Raw genomic sequence first — 16,985 nt, forward strand, 5'->3', positions numbered from 1 at the left:
GCCTGATGTGGCAAAAATCATTGTCGCGGGTGGTTCTGGGTAAATGTCGTCAGTCACTCCTTCCACTGGGAAAGCAACGGCAGACAAGCATTTCATGCCTTTTTTTACCTGGATTGCCCTGGAATATGCCATAGCATGGCAATCATGGAGCCTGTTTCGCCTTTTGTGACTCACCGTATGTGTACTAGATGCCGCTCACAGAGGCGATTCAGCAGCGCTACACAGCAGCATGCTTTTGCTTTTGCATGATAGCAGAGATGGTTATCAGCCATATTGTACCATCTACCATACCATAAATTGGTAATAAGATGATCGTGGCTACCAGTCCTTTTGCACTGTTCCATTTGCTGCTGTCATAAGTGCCCCTGGCTGCTCTTAGCCAGGGGCGCAAAAGCCAAAATTGGGAATGACTCCCTGAGTCAATCCCTCCTTTTTGGTATCTAAAAATAGAATCAGTCCTGCCTAGAATATGGGCAAGTGTACTAGAGAACCACTGTATCAGAGAGCACAGCTGCTCTGTGTTAGATCCTGCAGAAATTATGAGCTGTATTCTATTCACAGGGGGTGCTCCTGCAACAACCCCACCTGTTGATTCCGTTCTTCCCTCAGCCTTCCTGGGCTACCGTAGCATTGTCCCCCCACTTGTGTGATGAAGTAATAAAGAATGCAGGAATAAGACACAGTGACTTTAGTGAGATATGAGTGGAAGGCAGCCTCCAGCTGCTATGATAGTCCAGACAGGACAGTAAGGAGTGTGTAGGAGAGGAGCCCAGCATCCCCCTGCTAGTTCAGGGGCACTTGAATCTTTTCTTTACACATGAAGGGTGGGGGCTGATGGAGCTCAGCCCCCTGTTGCTATGACGATGATGGTTATCAGCCATATTGCACCATCTACCAGGAAAAATTAGGACCAGGCACCCTTGATTGACCTAACAGATGCTGGTCATCATGGTTGCCAGTCCTTCTGCACTGCCCCATGTGCCAATAGGCTGATGACGAGGACAGATACCAGTCATTTTGTACCATCAGCCAGCCATAGCGTGGGGGGAGCAAGGATGTTGGTGTTGAGTGCTGCACCATCGCGTCTATCTGCAGCATTCAGTAAAGATAGGGTGACATGTAAAAGAGTCAAGAGAGGATTGTTTTCCCTGTCACGTCTGGGGTGGGGTGCGTAAATTGCCGAGCTATGCCCTGACCCACCGCGGACACTGTTTTTGACCCTAGAAGCATTTGGAGCTCAGCCAAGAATGCAAATGCTTTTCAGAGACTGCAGGAACTGTGGGATAGCTTGAGTCCTCCAGTCCATGAGCGTCCATTTGATTCTTTGGCTTTCCGTTACGCTTGTCACGCAGCAGTGCGCTGAGTCCCTGCTATGGCATCTGTCTGGAGATATTTAAAAAATGATTTTGAAAGTCGTCTTCTGTACCGGAGCGCTGATAGAACAGATTTGCCTGCCCTTACAGCGATCACGTCCGCATCATCCATGCGGGAGCTCTTTCTTTATTTTGATTTTTAACTGCATCACCACCCGTGCTGATCAGAGCTCCATGCTGGGCAAACAGGAAATATTCAAAAGTTCGCGGGGCTTTTCCTGTCTACCTGGCCACTGCATCCGAGTTCAGAATGCTGTCCAGAGCGGTCACTGGTGGACTGTGGGATACCGCCCGGAGGCCAATGCCGTCGATCAGCGGCCACACTAACCCTAATCCGATATGGTAATACCGATACTAGCGTTACTCCTCTCGTTAGGGAGGAGTACAGAAACCGGTTTAAGTAGCCATTAAAATCGATATAAGGTGCCTCCTAGTGTGGACGGTTGTGGCGTTAAATCGGTTTTACGCTCCTAAAACCGGTTTAAACGCGTAGTGTAGACCAGGCCTAGTATTACAGGCAGTCAACAGATTTAAAAGAATCATTTACATTCTGCACCAGGAGATCAACTAATGACAAGTACTAATTGGCAGGCCAGATGTGAGGGGCCTCCACTATCTTTTTACATCAGTAGTGACTGTTTTGGATTCTCATCTCCCTGCACACTGGGGATTTGTGCAGAGGTAGGGGGGAAGATTCTTAGGAGGACGCTGCAGAGGACCCTGTCTGACAGGTTGCATTCACAGCCTGGTTGGTGTGGATTGGAGTCGTGGGCAAGGGTATAGCTGAGCTGGGTTTAAAGAGAGATGTTTAAAATGAAAAGTAATTGAGGTTTGTAATAGGAACTAGTAATAACTACAAAGAAGCTGGTGTTAGTTTATATTTAAAAACAGAAACATTAAACCAATAAGTAGATATCTCACAATTGCCCTGACAACTGTTGCTGGTTCCTTCTCTATCATTTCCCATTCCCTTTGTGTGTCTCTTTTTACATTTTAACCTCTTCAGCACCGTGAGTGTCATCCCCCTGCTTGGGAAGTGTCCAGCACACTTTGGGAGATAGTATAATTTGTTTACATGGGATTAATTTTCCTGCTCATCAATAATTGAACAAAAGTCTCTTCCAAATTTAGAGTACTGAGACAGTCCGTGTTAGCTGTCTCGATAAGCTATCTGATCTTTCCCTTATCATGCTCTAACAGAATCACAGAAGAGGAGAGGCAGGAGTTTAAAAGCAGAGCAGGCTGGTATTCCTTTGTGTTAAAAGTCACCTTCTATCCTGGAAATGGGAGTATACCCAGCCACCTCAGTATCCAGTCAAAGACAGGTTAGCTTTGGTGCCAGGAAGCTTGCCAATTTCCATAATTTACTCATCAGGAGGATTCTGGGGCCACAGAATCACCAATAATCCATGAGGCTGCAGCAGTCTTGGGCTTGTGAGGGGCAGGCTTCAGTAAAAATACCCAAATTTAGGAATTTAGGATTGTTTGGATGGGGGTGGCAGTCCTCATGCTGTGCTAGGAAGTTTTCCATTGTGAAGTGGGGGAAGACCAAAGTTCTTGCAGTGATAGGGTTGCCTCTGCCCTAATTGGCAACTGTCTCCTCTTGAGATTCTGAGTCAAATGTTGCTGGATTGAGGAGTACAGAAGTCAGATATCTCAGAGTGAAGGTAGCTTTAGTTTCCATGACCTCTGTGAAGTCTTCCATGATGTACCTATTATTAGAGAAGTTGCCAGACACAGAATCAGTCAGGGTCAAAGTCAAAACTGTCTATGTTCTGTGCAATGGAGGATGTCTGCAAAGTGAGTGGGGTGGGGATGGAACACTACAGGCTGCATTAGAAGAGAGGAGGACCCTTACATGTGGCCACATCAAGTGAAGAAATAGTTATAGTGGGGTAGATAGATGTGTGTAAGTGGAAAATAATGAGAGTTGACTCCCAGATTGCTAAATGAGCTCATGCTGCACATCTTCAACTTTCTGTTAAAAATGTGTATGCCACCCAGAATCAGTGGGCATCATTATTTATTTTGAAAATCAAGACTGCTGAATCTAAGAAACACGTGTCCAAGGTGGTGGTGGGATGGTTCTTGTTTAAAATCTGCCACCATGTAGAAAGGAGAACTTGGGAGGGTCCCCTGCCTCTGATGGATTTCACGCCTCCCTTGATAACGCTAAAACTTTCCTTCCAGAGATGATTTAGTGCTAGGGCTCAAAAGTTATTCTAAAAAGCATTTTTTCTTCTTTTGAAATAAACCAGATTGTACCAAAAGGTAGATATTCTTAAAAAAATACAGAAAAAACAAAAAAACAAAACCAACAACTGGTGGCTGAGATTCATAAATCTCTCTACATGTTTCATGGCCTCTACTTTAAATGATGCAAGTTGAATACTGCTATGTCCATCGCTATATTTTTCATTTAATAACTTTTCATTAAATATTCACCTTGCAAGTACCCAGCTACTTGGACAACATGACATTTGCTTGAGATAACAGAAAATAAAAAAACGTAACAAACTAGAATTTTTCCTATTTCTCACCTTTCCTCTTTTCCCAACTAAGACAAGATCTAAATCATTTTGCATTTCCTCCTATGCTATAACATCACTGGGCTCTCTTACTGTCTCCACTCTGCAGCAGTGTACAGCTATATCCTGGAGTCAATTATACAATGCACTCAGGAAGAACTAATCCTAAATAAAATACAATTGGTTTTATTCCAGAAAACTCAGGCCCACAGAAGCAGACACACAATTTAAGAGATTTAGTAGACATGACCTTAAAAACAGTTTAGAAGTTTAGGGAATCTGACTGTAAAGACATCAATATTGTACAGGAAAACATTTATTAAAAATTTGTGTTATGTGTTACAGTTGTTGCAATTTCATCAGCAGAAACTGGAGCAAATAAAGCATGTCATCCTTGTCTTCCTTCTAGGAAATCTTATTTTTATCTCAGCACTGATTCCTCAGCTGGTTGCTCATTTCTTGCAGTTCAGCAATCATGCTGTCCATAGCTGTTACTTCATCAACTAATTCACTGGAAACCTCACTGCTTGTTGCATCGGCAAAAAGTTGCTGCATAACAAAAACAATATTTAATTATATTTACAGTCATAATCTAAACTAGATGCAGCGAGATCATCCTACAAACAGAATTAAAGTCCCCAATTTGCATATCATGACCTCTGATATCTCTCTTTTTTTTTTTTTTGCATCCATGGTTGTCTCTCTCATCTTAACTTGATCCACCAATGCCACTTTGTGGTGAACAAACAGAAGGCACACATAGAAGTGAATGACTATCATTCTCTTCTCAGACTCAGAGCGTGTTTCCTTTTCAGTACTCCTGACGTTCTCCAGTCTGCCTAGGAAAGCCAGGCTTCTGTTAAGGCCCACTCCTGCCACTAATAAAATCTAAGAAGTTTTGCCACTAAACTCAGTAAGCAAGATCAGACCCTCCCTTCACACTGAAGTTCACACAACACTGTTGTGTGGACTGATCTGTTTGGTAAAGTAGAAGTCATTCTGTATTTTAACTGACTTGGTATTTTTTCCTAGTATGTTATACTGTATATAATTTGTTCCAGATTGCCAAAATAAACTTGTCACATTTGATGTCAGAACATGAGTGGGTGGCTGCAGGCATCTGTCAATAATTAACTCAATCAACAGAAAACAAGAAGCTGAAGTGTAATAATAATGCTAAGCACTTATACAGTGATTTATATTCTTAAAATTTCACTGTCAATAAATCCTGTAAAATACTGTAATCCTTCCTTTACATATAGGAAAAGCGAAGCAGAGAGGTTAAATGATTTGCCTAAAGCAGGGATCGGCAACCTTTGGCACACGGCCTGTCAGGGAAATCCGCTGGTGGGCCGGGACAGTTTGTTTACCTGCAGCGTCCGCAGGTTCGGCTGATCGCGACTCCCACTGGCTGCGGTTCACCGTTCCAGGCCAATGCGGGCTGCGGGAAGTGATGTGGGCCAAGGGATGTGCTGGCCGCCGTTTCCCACAGCCCCTATTGGGAACTGCCAGTGGGAGCTGTGATCGTCTGAACCTTCGGACGCTGCAGGTAAAGAAACTGTCCTGGCCCGCCAGCGGATTTTCCTGATGGGCTACATGCCAAAAGTTGCTGATCCCTGGATTAAATTCATACAACATGTTAGTAGTAAAACTGGGATTAGATCTCAAGACTTACTGAGTCACTCCTTTGTACTATCCACTAAAAGGCAATGCCACCCGACAGCCAGATTCTGCCACCCTTAGTCATGTTGCTTTCCTCAAGTTAGTCTCATTGAAATGCATGGGACTATTTGAGGAGTGAGGTACCACTTAGCATGAATATGGGTGGCAGAATAAATGTCATGCTTCTGATCAAAAGGGAAATCTGGCCATAAATGTCATGTTTTTGATCCAAAGGAAGTATGTAGAGTGATTCACTTTGTCAAACGCAATGACTAAAAGACAGAATGAAGCCTAAATTTAGATAGGATAAAAACCAATGAAGGGTATAAGGATTGCTATGGGATTTATACATCACCACCACTATCAAAATATAAGAAAATAAGATGGACATATAAACAAAAGTTTGTTCGGATCGCCATAGCATGAGTCAACAACTTGCTTCACAAGCACTTTGCCACTGAACAAAGAACTTCTTCTTACAGAAATATAGATTTGTTCATTTTAACAACTACATATAGGATTTTTTTTGGACACTCAGCCCAGCAAACTCAAACTAGGAATTTGGCAGGCAAGTTAGGTCCTTTCTGTGTAATACAGCTAGTCAATTTACACTGGCTCAGCATTACTTACATTACACTGACTTTTTTTTTAATCTGCTACTTTCTTAACGTTGTTAAAGAACTAGACTAATCAACGTTACTTTAATAGACACTGTACTGATTTGTTCATCTCATCTCTGCTGGTCAGGAAACTTTAGAAGTTGATTTTTAATTATTTTCTCTGCTCTTTCTTTTCTTCTGAAGAACAAGTCACTAGTCTAAGACCTAAGATCATTCTTAGTACCTTGAAAGAACAGTACTTTGTTCAAAAAGCTCCCCAAACACTGAGTCCTCAAACTAAAGACAAGAACCAAGTGAAAAAATGGCTATATTGGAGTTACTGCTGAGCAGACATGTATAACACTAAACTTTTGAAGGGGGTAGTATTTAAACAAAAAACAAAACACAAAAAACTTTGGAAGTGCACTGTAAAGTTTAAAATTTAAGACACAAAATTGGAACATACAGAAAAATCTATTCAGATCACCCAAGCAACTTAATCTCTGCCCATTTCACTTCTTTTAGAACCGCCAGAAACTTAGACACCCGTATCTGCCAGGAACATACAAGTTCATTTCATCAGTAACTTTTGGAATTAAGAACACATTTTACTAGACTCTAATTCTTAATCTTCCAAAGATTGCACCATACAGAATGATTTAAACCACCTGGACTTGTGTTTACATCACTCATGCCAGGGACTCCTGCCTCCTTTCAAGAGTCATACTCAGTCTAAAGAATAGACATACAGTCCTCTACTATTTACTGAATTAAAACAGAACACACAAACGGCAATAATTTCCCAGTATTCCCAAGAGGTACTGGAGTCAGCATTTAAACAAGTGTCATTAGTCATGAAGTCAGCATATCTAGAGAGTATCAGAGGGGTAGCCGTGTTAGTCTGGATCTGTAAAAGCAGCAAAGAGTCCTGTGGCACCTTATAGACTAACAGACGTATTAGAGCATGAGCTTTCGTGGGTGAATACCGATGCATGCGATGAAGTGGGTATCGCCCACGAAAGCCCATGCTCCAATACGTCTGTTAGTCTATAAGGTGCCACAGGACTCTCTGCTGCTTTTACATATCTAGAGATACAACTTTCCTAGGCCCAGATCTTTAAATTACAGTACTTAAATGGTGAGAACCAAGTTAGGCAAGTTTGTAATGTATATACATTATATAAAACCTATGCTCTGTAATTCACACTCTACACACGCTGCCTAAGTACAGACACTGGATGAAGCTATCTTAAAATCAGATAGGAACATTAGATTTTATTCAACAAAAATATATTCAGGAACAGGCCTTTGTTAAAAAATGAGTATACCTTACACCGTACAGTGAAGGGAAGGAGGAGTGAAAGATAGAATGTTGATGGTTGTACAGGGACAGGATTAACGATGACTGCATAGCTACAAATTTTCAATTTTATTTTTGAATTGTCACCTTTTTACGGCATTTTCAAAAAAGCTTAGTGTTATGTTTATTTACACCTAACTACAGTTTAAAATATTTTGTCTAGGAATTTTAAAAAAATATTTAATAATGCTGAGTCGCAATAATTCTGGCAGATTTTACAATCTGTGTAGAGCTGGAGCCCATTGCTTTTCAGATGGTCTCCTACAACCCCTGCTCCCAGAATGGTTTCCTGCCTGGCATTCTTCTCATGCTATCCACATATGGAAATAAAACATAACTCAATTTCTGAAATCTTCCAACCCTCCAAACCACCTGTGCCAGTTTGTGTGACATTTTCCAATAAAATTCTAACTTGGGCTAAGGATTTGCCTGTGAAACTTCAGGATGATTGGTTTGGTTTAGGCAAAGCCGGGGAGAGAAAAATTTGGCTTATAATAGTGACCCTTAACTAAGCAGAAATGAGCATCCCTCTATAGTGTAATGTGATTCATGGGCATTATCTGATCTATAAATGTCTTCTATTTAGGAGGGGGGCTGGGGGATAAAGTCATAAAGACTTATTCTTTGAGATATTTCTAAACCAATCTCACCTTTGCTTTGGATGACAAGCCACGCAGGTTGAGTCGAGCTGAAGAAAGTATCTGCAAAGCTTCCTGGCGATTAGATTTGTTTTTACTGCACTTTATTGCCACTAAAAGTCAAAGCAAAGGGGGGGGGGGTAGAGAGACATTTAACACCATAATGATAGCCTGTAAGTATAAATCCAACAGTTAATCAGAACACTGAAGAGCTGTCATAAAACATTTTGAACATAATATCCCACAAACAGAAAACTTGATTAAAAGTGGTAAGTTTGCTTAAGGAGAAAACAAAACCGTAAACAAGTATATGTCCAGTTAAGATATATTTTATGATTCCTTCACCTTCACAAGTCATACTCACTACTTGTATTGACAGACCCTAACACTCTATAAAAAAAAAGTCCCCTATACCACCAACACATACACTACGTATACACCACATTCCTTAAGATTTCACTATTAAGCAAAACCTTAACCCTGATCTCATATTTCTCTACAAGAAAACACACCACACCACACACTTCACTGGTGCACAGATGTCTAGATGGGTGTGCTGATTTTTTGGGCACATTCAGAGAATTCTGAGGGATTACTGAGGCATGAGATTTTACTTTGCAGAAGCCGTGTTGGTTAGTTCCCATCATACCAAGATCATCCAGGTGCTATATAATTCTATTTCTATTTTTTAAATTTGTAATTACCAGTACTGTTGTAAGGCTTATTGGTCTATAATTCTCACTATCACCCCATGTACTCTTTTAAAAACTGATGCATTTACTATACTCCAGGACAGAAGCTAATATTAATAAGATTGCACATTTTTGTTAACAGCTCAACCACCTCATTCTTAAGTTCCTTCAGAATTCTTGGATGTATGCTATGATCCGTAATTGGCAACTGATACTCCTTAATTTTTCAATATATTCCAGCACCTCTTCTTTTGACACCCCAGTACCTCATCTTTACAGGAGGAGGCTACTTCCATGTAACTAGAGGTTCTTCAAGATATGTGGTCCCTATCTGTATTCTACTGAGGCTTATATGCATATGCCATACATCTGGAGCTGGAGATTTTGAAAGTAGTAGTGTGTGCTGGTCTGCACATTTGCCCTTGCTCTGCCTCATGACTACATCCAAGGCGATGAAGGGCAGGGTGAAACAACCACACTCTCAGTTCCTTCTCCACTGTGATCCAAGAAATCCACAGCAGAGGGGAAGGAGAGCGGGATTGGAATACGGATAGGGACCACACATCTTGAATAACCTCCAGTTACAGGTAAGTAACTTCATCATCTTCTTTGAGTGATGGTCCCTATTGTATTCCACTGAGAGCGATTAACAAGTGGTACATAGTGAGAAGGAAGATGATGGAACTGTGGAACGACCAACAGCCATGCTGAACAGGGCATCCATCGCAGTCTTGCACCAAGGTGTACTGGGAAGAGAAGGTATACACAGAGAGAGAGAGAGAGTGTCCCAATATCAGATAGCTGAGTGTAAAGCATCCTGAAATCCACTGAGAAATCCTTTGAGCAGAGATTGCTTGCCCCTTAATCCTTTCTGCTATAGCGATAAAGAGTCTAGGGGACTTCCTGAATGATCTCGTCCTCTGCAAGTAGAAGGCCAGGGCCCCGCAGACGTTGAGTGAATGAAGGCTCTGTTCCTCCACTGAGGTGTGTGCCTTCAGAAAGAAAGCAAGTAAGTGTGTGGGTTGGTTGAGATGAAAATGGGATACAACCTTTGGCAGAAACTGGGGACGCAAGTGCAGGGAAACTTTATCCTTATGGAATGTGGTAAATGGGGGCTTGTAGAGGGGTGATGGCCCGCTCCCGCCTGGAAGGGGTTGAAAGCAGCCCTGGAGAGGGCTGTGGCTGGGGACGGCTGATTGGGGAAGTGGCTGCAGCTGGGCCACGCCCCAATCAGGCCAAAGCTGGCCTGTATAAAAAGGATGTGAGGCAGAGACCCAAGAGGAGTCTCTCTCCAGGCTGAGAGAGAGCAGGGCCTGGCTGCCTGCAGAAAGGATACTGGGAGTGAGGCAGGGCTGGGGAAAGGCCAGAGGAGCAGGGGACCTCCAGGCTGGCAACTCCCCAGGCTGCAGGGCCTGGTCCAAGGCCCATAGAGGTACTGGGTGGCAGAGGAAGGCAGCAGGTCTGATCCCCCTTGCCTATGATGAGTGGCTTTTACACTGCAGTCTGCCCCAGGGAGTGGGGGCTAGATGGTGCCTGGCAGTAGCCCATGACTGAGGCAAGGTGGGGATAAAGGGTTGGGGGTTCCCCTGGTGGGGAGACCCTGAGACTGTGGGGGTATTGACAGGGGGCAGCACCCCAAAGACAAGGGGCACCAGGTCCTGGGAGGGACACAGGGGTCAGCGGCAGCGGGACACCGGCCTGCATAAGGCGCTCCGAAGGCTGGAAAAGAGCTAATTCCCTGAGAGACCAGCAGGAGGCGCCACAGTGGTGAGTTCAACACGGTTACGGCTCCACTATCATTGCCTTCAGTTCGCCTACTCTTCTTGCAGAAGTAATAGCTATTAGGAAGGTGACCTTCATGGAGAGGAGAGACAGGGAGCAGGAGGCTAGTGGTTCAACGGGTAATTTCATCGGTGTTGCGAGGACAAAGTTGAGATCCCATTGGGGATCAGTGCGTTGAATGGAAGGATAAGTTTGTAGGAGGCTCTTCTGAAACTTTGTAGTCAAGGGGTGCATAAAGACAGAGTGCCTTTCTAAATGCGGGTGGAAAGCACTAATTTCTCTTATGTGCATCTTGACGGAGTTGAGAGTGAGTCCTGACTCCTGCAGGGACAGGAGGTAGTCCAAGAGAAGAGGAATGGCCATGGCTTCAGGGGCAAGACTCTTCTGCTGGGCCCAGGAGGTGAAATGTTTCCACTTGGCCCGATAGGACTGCCTCGTGGATTCATTACTGCTACTTGAGAGGACATCCTGTTCTGCATTCTAACGAAGATTCCCATCCAAAAACCAAGCTCTCAGGTGAAGGGTGTGCAGATTGGGATGTCTGATCCTGCCGTTGTGTTGCGTGAGCAGTTCCAGAAAAGCTGGCAGCAGAAGCAGGGGACATGTAGACATGCAGAGAAGAAGGGAAAACCAGAATTGGTGAGGCCAGAACATGGCGATCAGGATGACCGTAGCTCCCCCACATCTGATCTTGTATAGGCTACACGGCAGCAATGGTAGGGGAGGAAAGGCATTACTGATCTGATCTGACCAGACCAGTGAATAACGAGGGCATTGTCTTGGGAAAGGGTGCCGAGCCCTCCCCAGAAGCAGTACTGGATGTATTTGCTGTTGGTGCTGGACGCAAAGAGGCCTCTGGTCAGAGACCTCCAGCAGTCGAAAATGGTGGCAATCACAGAGTCGTGTAACTCCCATTCATGGTCGGCCACAAATTTCCTGCTGAGAGTGTCCGCAATCATGTTCTGAGTCCCCAGAAGACAGGCCACTGACAACAGGATCTTGTGGGTAATGCATCGGTCCCAGAGATGAACTGCTTCCACACAAAGCGCTGGTAACCTTGTGCCCCCTTTTTTGTTTATGTAGTAAATGGTGGTATTGTTGTCTGACATGATAAGAATGACATGACAGGAGTGAATGGATGGGAGAAATGCATGACATGTGTCCTTACCATGCGAAAAGCGGTTTAAGGTCCTTGTGTCATGAGTTTGCCCATGTGGGCACTGCATCCATCGAGCAATGCATCTGTGATGATTGTCATGCTTGGAGAAGATGGAAAAAGGGTATCCCGGTGAAAACCTGAACCGGGTCCATCCACCATTGAAGGGAACAGAGAACCTCGGTGAAACTGTTAGTAAGCGGTCCATGGAATGGCGTGTGGGATAATAGGCTCTCTTGAGCAACAGCTGTAGGCATCAGAAGCGGAGATGAGTGAAGGCAGTGACGTACATGCATGCTGCCATGTGGCCAAGAAGGAAAAGGCAAGTTCTGGCTGGAACAGAAGTACTCGTGGCCACTGTGGTAATCAGTGCTCGCAGGGCCTGAAATCTATCCTCTGGTATGCAGCCATGTGCAAAGACCACATCAATATGCGCCCTGAAGTACTATACGGACTGCGTGGGATATGCTCACCCTAGGGAGAAAAGGAGTAGGAGCAGCAAAGAGGTTGAGGCTTGAGCCTCTTGTCTGGATCACACTGTAGCAGCCAGTTATTGAGATATGGGAATATAAGAGCCCCTTGACACCGGTGAAGACCCGTAGAACAGTAGTGAGTCCGAATGGTATAACTCTGTATTGGAAGTGTCGTGGGCCTACTTTAAATCTCAAGAACTGTCTGTGGGTAGGATGGATATCTAAATGGAAATAAGCGTCTTGCATACCAAGATCCATAAACCACATATCTCTTTCTACTGAGAGTATAATGGCTGCAAGGGTTGCCATATGAAACTTTCATTTACGTATGAAGTGCTGAGACGACAGATCTAAGATTCATTTCCATCCTCCCTTCTTCTTGGGCACCAGGAAATAAGTGGAATGGAACCCTGCACCTTGAAATGCCATAGGAATAGGCTCTATCGATCCCCTTTGCAGTAGGGAGTCTACCTCTAGGGCAAGCATACTGTCATGAGAGTAGTCCTGGGATGAAGTAGCATCATGAACTCGATCAGATAGCCATGTCGAATGACATCCAGGACCCACTTGTCTATTGTTATTGCACTCTGAGCTGGTAAAAAGAGTGCTAGATGTCCCCCAAAGGGGCAGGTTGCACGTATGATAGGATGCAAGGCAGTTGACGGCTCTCTAGATGCACTCAAATATCACTTATGCAAAGACTGAGTGTGTGGTGTTGAAGACTACATGGGCAGACCAAGAGGATGGGACCATTGGTCTTCTGACGCTTACGAGGACGCTTGTAGAGTTGCTGATGAAAGGACTGAGGAGTTCTGAATTGTTGTGCAGAAGGTGGGTGGTAAAATTTATTTTTGAATGCTGCGGTTTTTTGTTTTTTTTTACATAATTCTACATTTTTAAGTTCAACTTCCATGATAAAGAGATTGCACTACAGTACTTGTATTAGTTGAACTGAAAAATACTATTTCTTTTGGGGTTTTTTTTACAGTGCAAATACTTGTAATCAAAAATATAAAGTGAGCACTGTACACTTTGTATTCTGTGTTGTAACTGAAATCAATATATTTGAAAATGTAGAAAACATCAAAAAATATTTAAATAAATGGTATTCTATTATTAACAGCGCAATTAATGACAATTTATTTTTAAATTTCTTGACATCCCTAGTTACTAGGTAATCCTATTTCTAAACAGTTATACACATTAATAATTCTTTTTAATTGCTTCAGTTGGGAAGAATGACTGTAAACTATTGAGCTCCTCCAGCTATGGATGCCATGACCTCCAGGTACTTTGCCACTACTGGGGCAGTGATAAATATCATCTTGTTAAGTGGTCTAAAATCAGTTGTTTAATCTCCATGTTTTTCTATCTGCTTTTAAGACAGACCAAATAGTTGCATTATTTATGCTCTGCTGTTCTACTATGACTCCTTGTAATCTTTTTATTGTTACTGGGGATCCAAACAAGTCTTATTTCTTAGTACTAATTAATGAGTAAGTGGCACCCGTGTATCAGCATATCTTGTCTGAATGCTCCCTTATTAAATGTCATGTCTTCCCCAGGTATCCCGATCTAAATGTGCCCCTAAACCAGCAGGATCTTGTGCTGAAACTGGGGAGATTGGTGGGTGCCTGGCTTCCCTATACTGAACTTTTGAAAGGCGGGGAAGATGTGGGCACAGCTCCCTTGTAGTCTGCTAGTTTTCTGAGCAGCTCTGCAGTATGCAATCTGTCAATTTGGTCCCTGCTCTCATATTGCAATAGCCACTTTCAAACTCAACTCCTCAGTGAGTCAGAGGGTCTCCACTGTCTCCTACTAAAATTTCTACCTTTGCCTTCCTTTTTATTTCATTTCCCCCCATTCTGTCTACCTTGCTGGTCCTCTTTTTCCCTGAGGACCACTATTAGAAAAGGTCACTACTGATACCTTTTCAATCTTCTTTCTCAGCAGTGGCCATCCTTCCTTTTGTATATTACGTACAGTTTTTCCTACATTATCCACAGCAGCACCTGAATTATTAGATGCCGCCGCTACTTTCATTGCCATGCCTAATTCCAAAACCAATGTCCCTTCAGCCTTTAACTGTTGTTTCTTTTCAAAGAAAGCACATCACAGAATCTCCTCCTGGAAAGAAAGACTTCGCCACATTACCTCCATAGGGGAATTCAGAAAAGTTCTCTGGACTAATACCAGGGCTAACCTTATTCCTTTCCTTCAAACTTATGAGCACAGCTTTCTCAATGATCATCACAGCACCACTTTCCTAAGCCACACTATTAACCACCTGCAAAGCCTGCATCTCCCTCTGCAAGCAAGCTGTCTTCTTCTGGCAATGTGCATGGTCAGTCATGGTCTGCTGGTCCTGAGAATCCAGAACTACAGCTACTGCTGCCTGTGTGGCAGTATGCTTTTCCCTGAAGCAACAATCTTGCTTCTTTAATATCTTAATTTTCTGCCATTGCTTATCATAAGTGTGCTACAGCTTTTCAATCTACAGGACATCCTTTAAAGTATTCACCTGAATTGTGGAATTCTCAGCCTCAGGCTGAACCTTCTCCCTAAAACAATAATCCAGTTGCTGCTGGAGCTGCTGATTCTGATCTAGGGAATCTCCCAGCCTTTCTGAGACCTATAACTTGTGTATTCCTTAACTATTCAATTCCTTCTGCAACATATCGATCTGGGTAGACTATACCAGCACAAAAAGCGACAAAGAGTCCTGTGGCACCTTATAGACTAACAGAAGTATCGAAGTGGGTATTCATGCACGAAAGCTTATGCTCCAATACTTCTGTTAGTCTATAAGGTGCCACAGGACTCTTTGTCGCTTTTTACAGATCCATACTAATGCGGCTACCCCTCTGATACTATACCAGCACAGTGGCTCTCAGAATTTCAGCCTCTACCTTTGAATCAGCTAATTCCTTCTGTGTGGCTGCAACATGAGCTTCCTGCATTAAAGTAGTATCGCTTAAAGCAGGGGTAGACAATCTATGGCATGCGTGCTGAAGGCAGCACACGAGCTGATTTTCAGTAGCACTCACACTGCCCCGGTCCTGGCCACCGGTCCAAGGGGCTCTGCATTTTAGTTTAATTTTAAATGAAGCTTCTTAAATATTTTAAAAACCTTATTTACCTTATGTACAACAATAGTTTAGTTATATATTATAGACTTATAGAAAGAGACCTTCTAAAAACGTTAAAATGTATTACTGGCATGTGAAACCTTAATCAGAGTGAATAAATGAAGACTCGGCACACCACTTCTGAAAGGTTGCCAACCCCTGTCTTAAAGTGTCAGCCTCTGTTCTCAGAATATCAACTTCTGCTTTTAAGTTAGTCAGTTCCTTGTCTTTCCCCTTTTCCTCAACTAACTCCTGTACTTTTGTTTCTAAAACCATTGCTACCATTTATAAACCTTGTAAAGCAGCCTTCTTCTTTGGAGCTCCCATTGCCTACATAACTGCTCATATGCACTAGGTCCAATAAAAGCGCCAGGCTTCCAAGGACCGTTCCCATATGTTAAAACAAAATTCTCCCTTTTCCTAATAGCATACCCTTAACAGTACTTGATTCTCCTTTCTTTGCTGCCATTTATATGTTATTAGACACACACAGCAAGGTAATAATACTGGAGTCCTAGGTTCCCTATGACAGGGACATAGACAGGAACAGATTGCGACCCTAGTTTCTACCTTCCTGCTTGTGGGATTGTGTCTCTGATCCTTCACCTCCCAGACCCACTGGTCTGTAATCCTATACCGTAAATCATGGACAAAGACGAATCTAGCTACTGAATGTACAAGACAAAATGCTCACAGGACCACTATTTCTTGGTTGTCATGACCACTCGGGAAAATTTAGTGGCCCTGACCACAAAATAACCACTACTGTCTTGTGTCAATCGTCTTCTTTCCTTAAGTTCCTCCTGGCCGGCTTGCCAATTTGTTACCCCAAAAACAGATTTAAGGTACCCCCAAAATAGCTCACCTATCACCAATCTGTTCTCCTAAGATATAGGTCTCCAGGGTGGCTACGGAAATACCTGGAGGACACGGACACAGCCTTCTGATAAATGACTGGCAGCCACAAGTAGTATTCTTTCCAAAGCAAGGCACCTTTTAATAGGCGCAAACAATCCCATACACAGTAACAATATTAATGTGATAAAAACACAAATCTTTTATAACAAGTGAAAGAGCACCCTAAACCATATTGCCTTGCAGTTTGAAATTATCCTAAGTGGCTGCGCCCTGCTTCAGATGGACAGTCTGCTGTAGGTTCCTGACAGCAACCGAGAACAGTTTTTTAGGTCATACATATAAACATTCCCTCCACAATCAACACACACATCTTTATTACCCCCTCCCACCCCACCCCCAAGTACACGCTAACACTAGGCCATCCTACAGTATGACTATAACTTTCACTGACAAGCCTATTCTGTCTGATAAATTTTGCTCCAGTCACAGGACTCCCTCTGCGGCGGCTGCTACCTTCTCACTTGCTTCTTTGCTACCATTCTCTTCTTTCCTCCCTATGCATCCCAGTCTATGTCTCTGCATTCCAGTGGCAGGACAGGGCTCCCTTTAGTGCTGCTTTCTGCTGCAGGTTCTTCTTTACTGTCAGTTCCTAACCCCCTCCAGCTTCTGCCCACTGACACATGGACTTTTATACTATCAGAACTTTCTAGACACTTCTGCTAATATCGGTCAGATC

General features: G+C 43.3%; 1 protein-coding gene across 4 annotated transcripts in view; it reads right to left on the minus strand.

Annotated features, from left to right (window-relative positions):
* Positions 1–4,071: 4,071 nt before the first annotated feature.
* Positions 4,072–16,985, minus strand: part of TTC27 (tetratricopeptide repeat domain 27) — a 193,895-nt gene continuing 180,981 nt past the window's right edge. For all 4 annotated transcript variants that reach the window (XM_039531879.1, XM_039531878.1, XM_039531877.1 and 1 more), the window contains 2 exons: positions 8,173–8,273; positions 4,072–4,450 (listed from right to left, as the gene is read on the minus strand). In XM_039531879.1, the coding sequence (XP_039387813.1) occupies positions 4,328–4,450; positions 8,173–8,273 (224 nt within the window). In that variant the 3' untranslated portion in view covers positions 4,072–4,327. The remainder of the gene's footprint in view (positions 4,451–8,172; positions 8,274–16,985) is intronic.

This window comes from Mauremys reevesii, linkage group 3 (assembly GCF_016161935.1).
Source record: "Mauremys reevesii isolate NIE-2019 linkage group 3, ASM1616193v1, whole genome shotgun sequence".
Taxonomy (NCBI): Eukaryota; Metazoa; Chordata; order Testudines; family Geoemydidae; genus Mauremys; species Mauremys reevesii.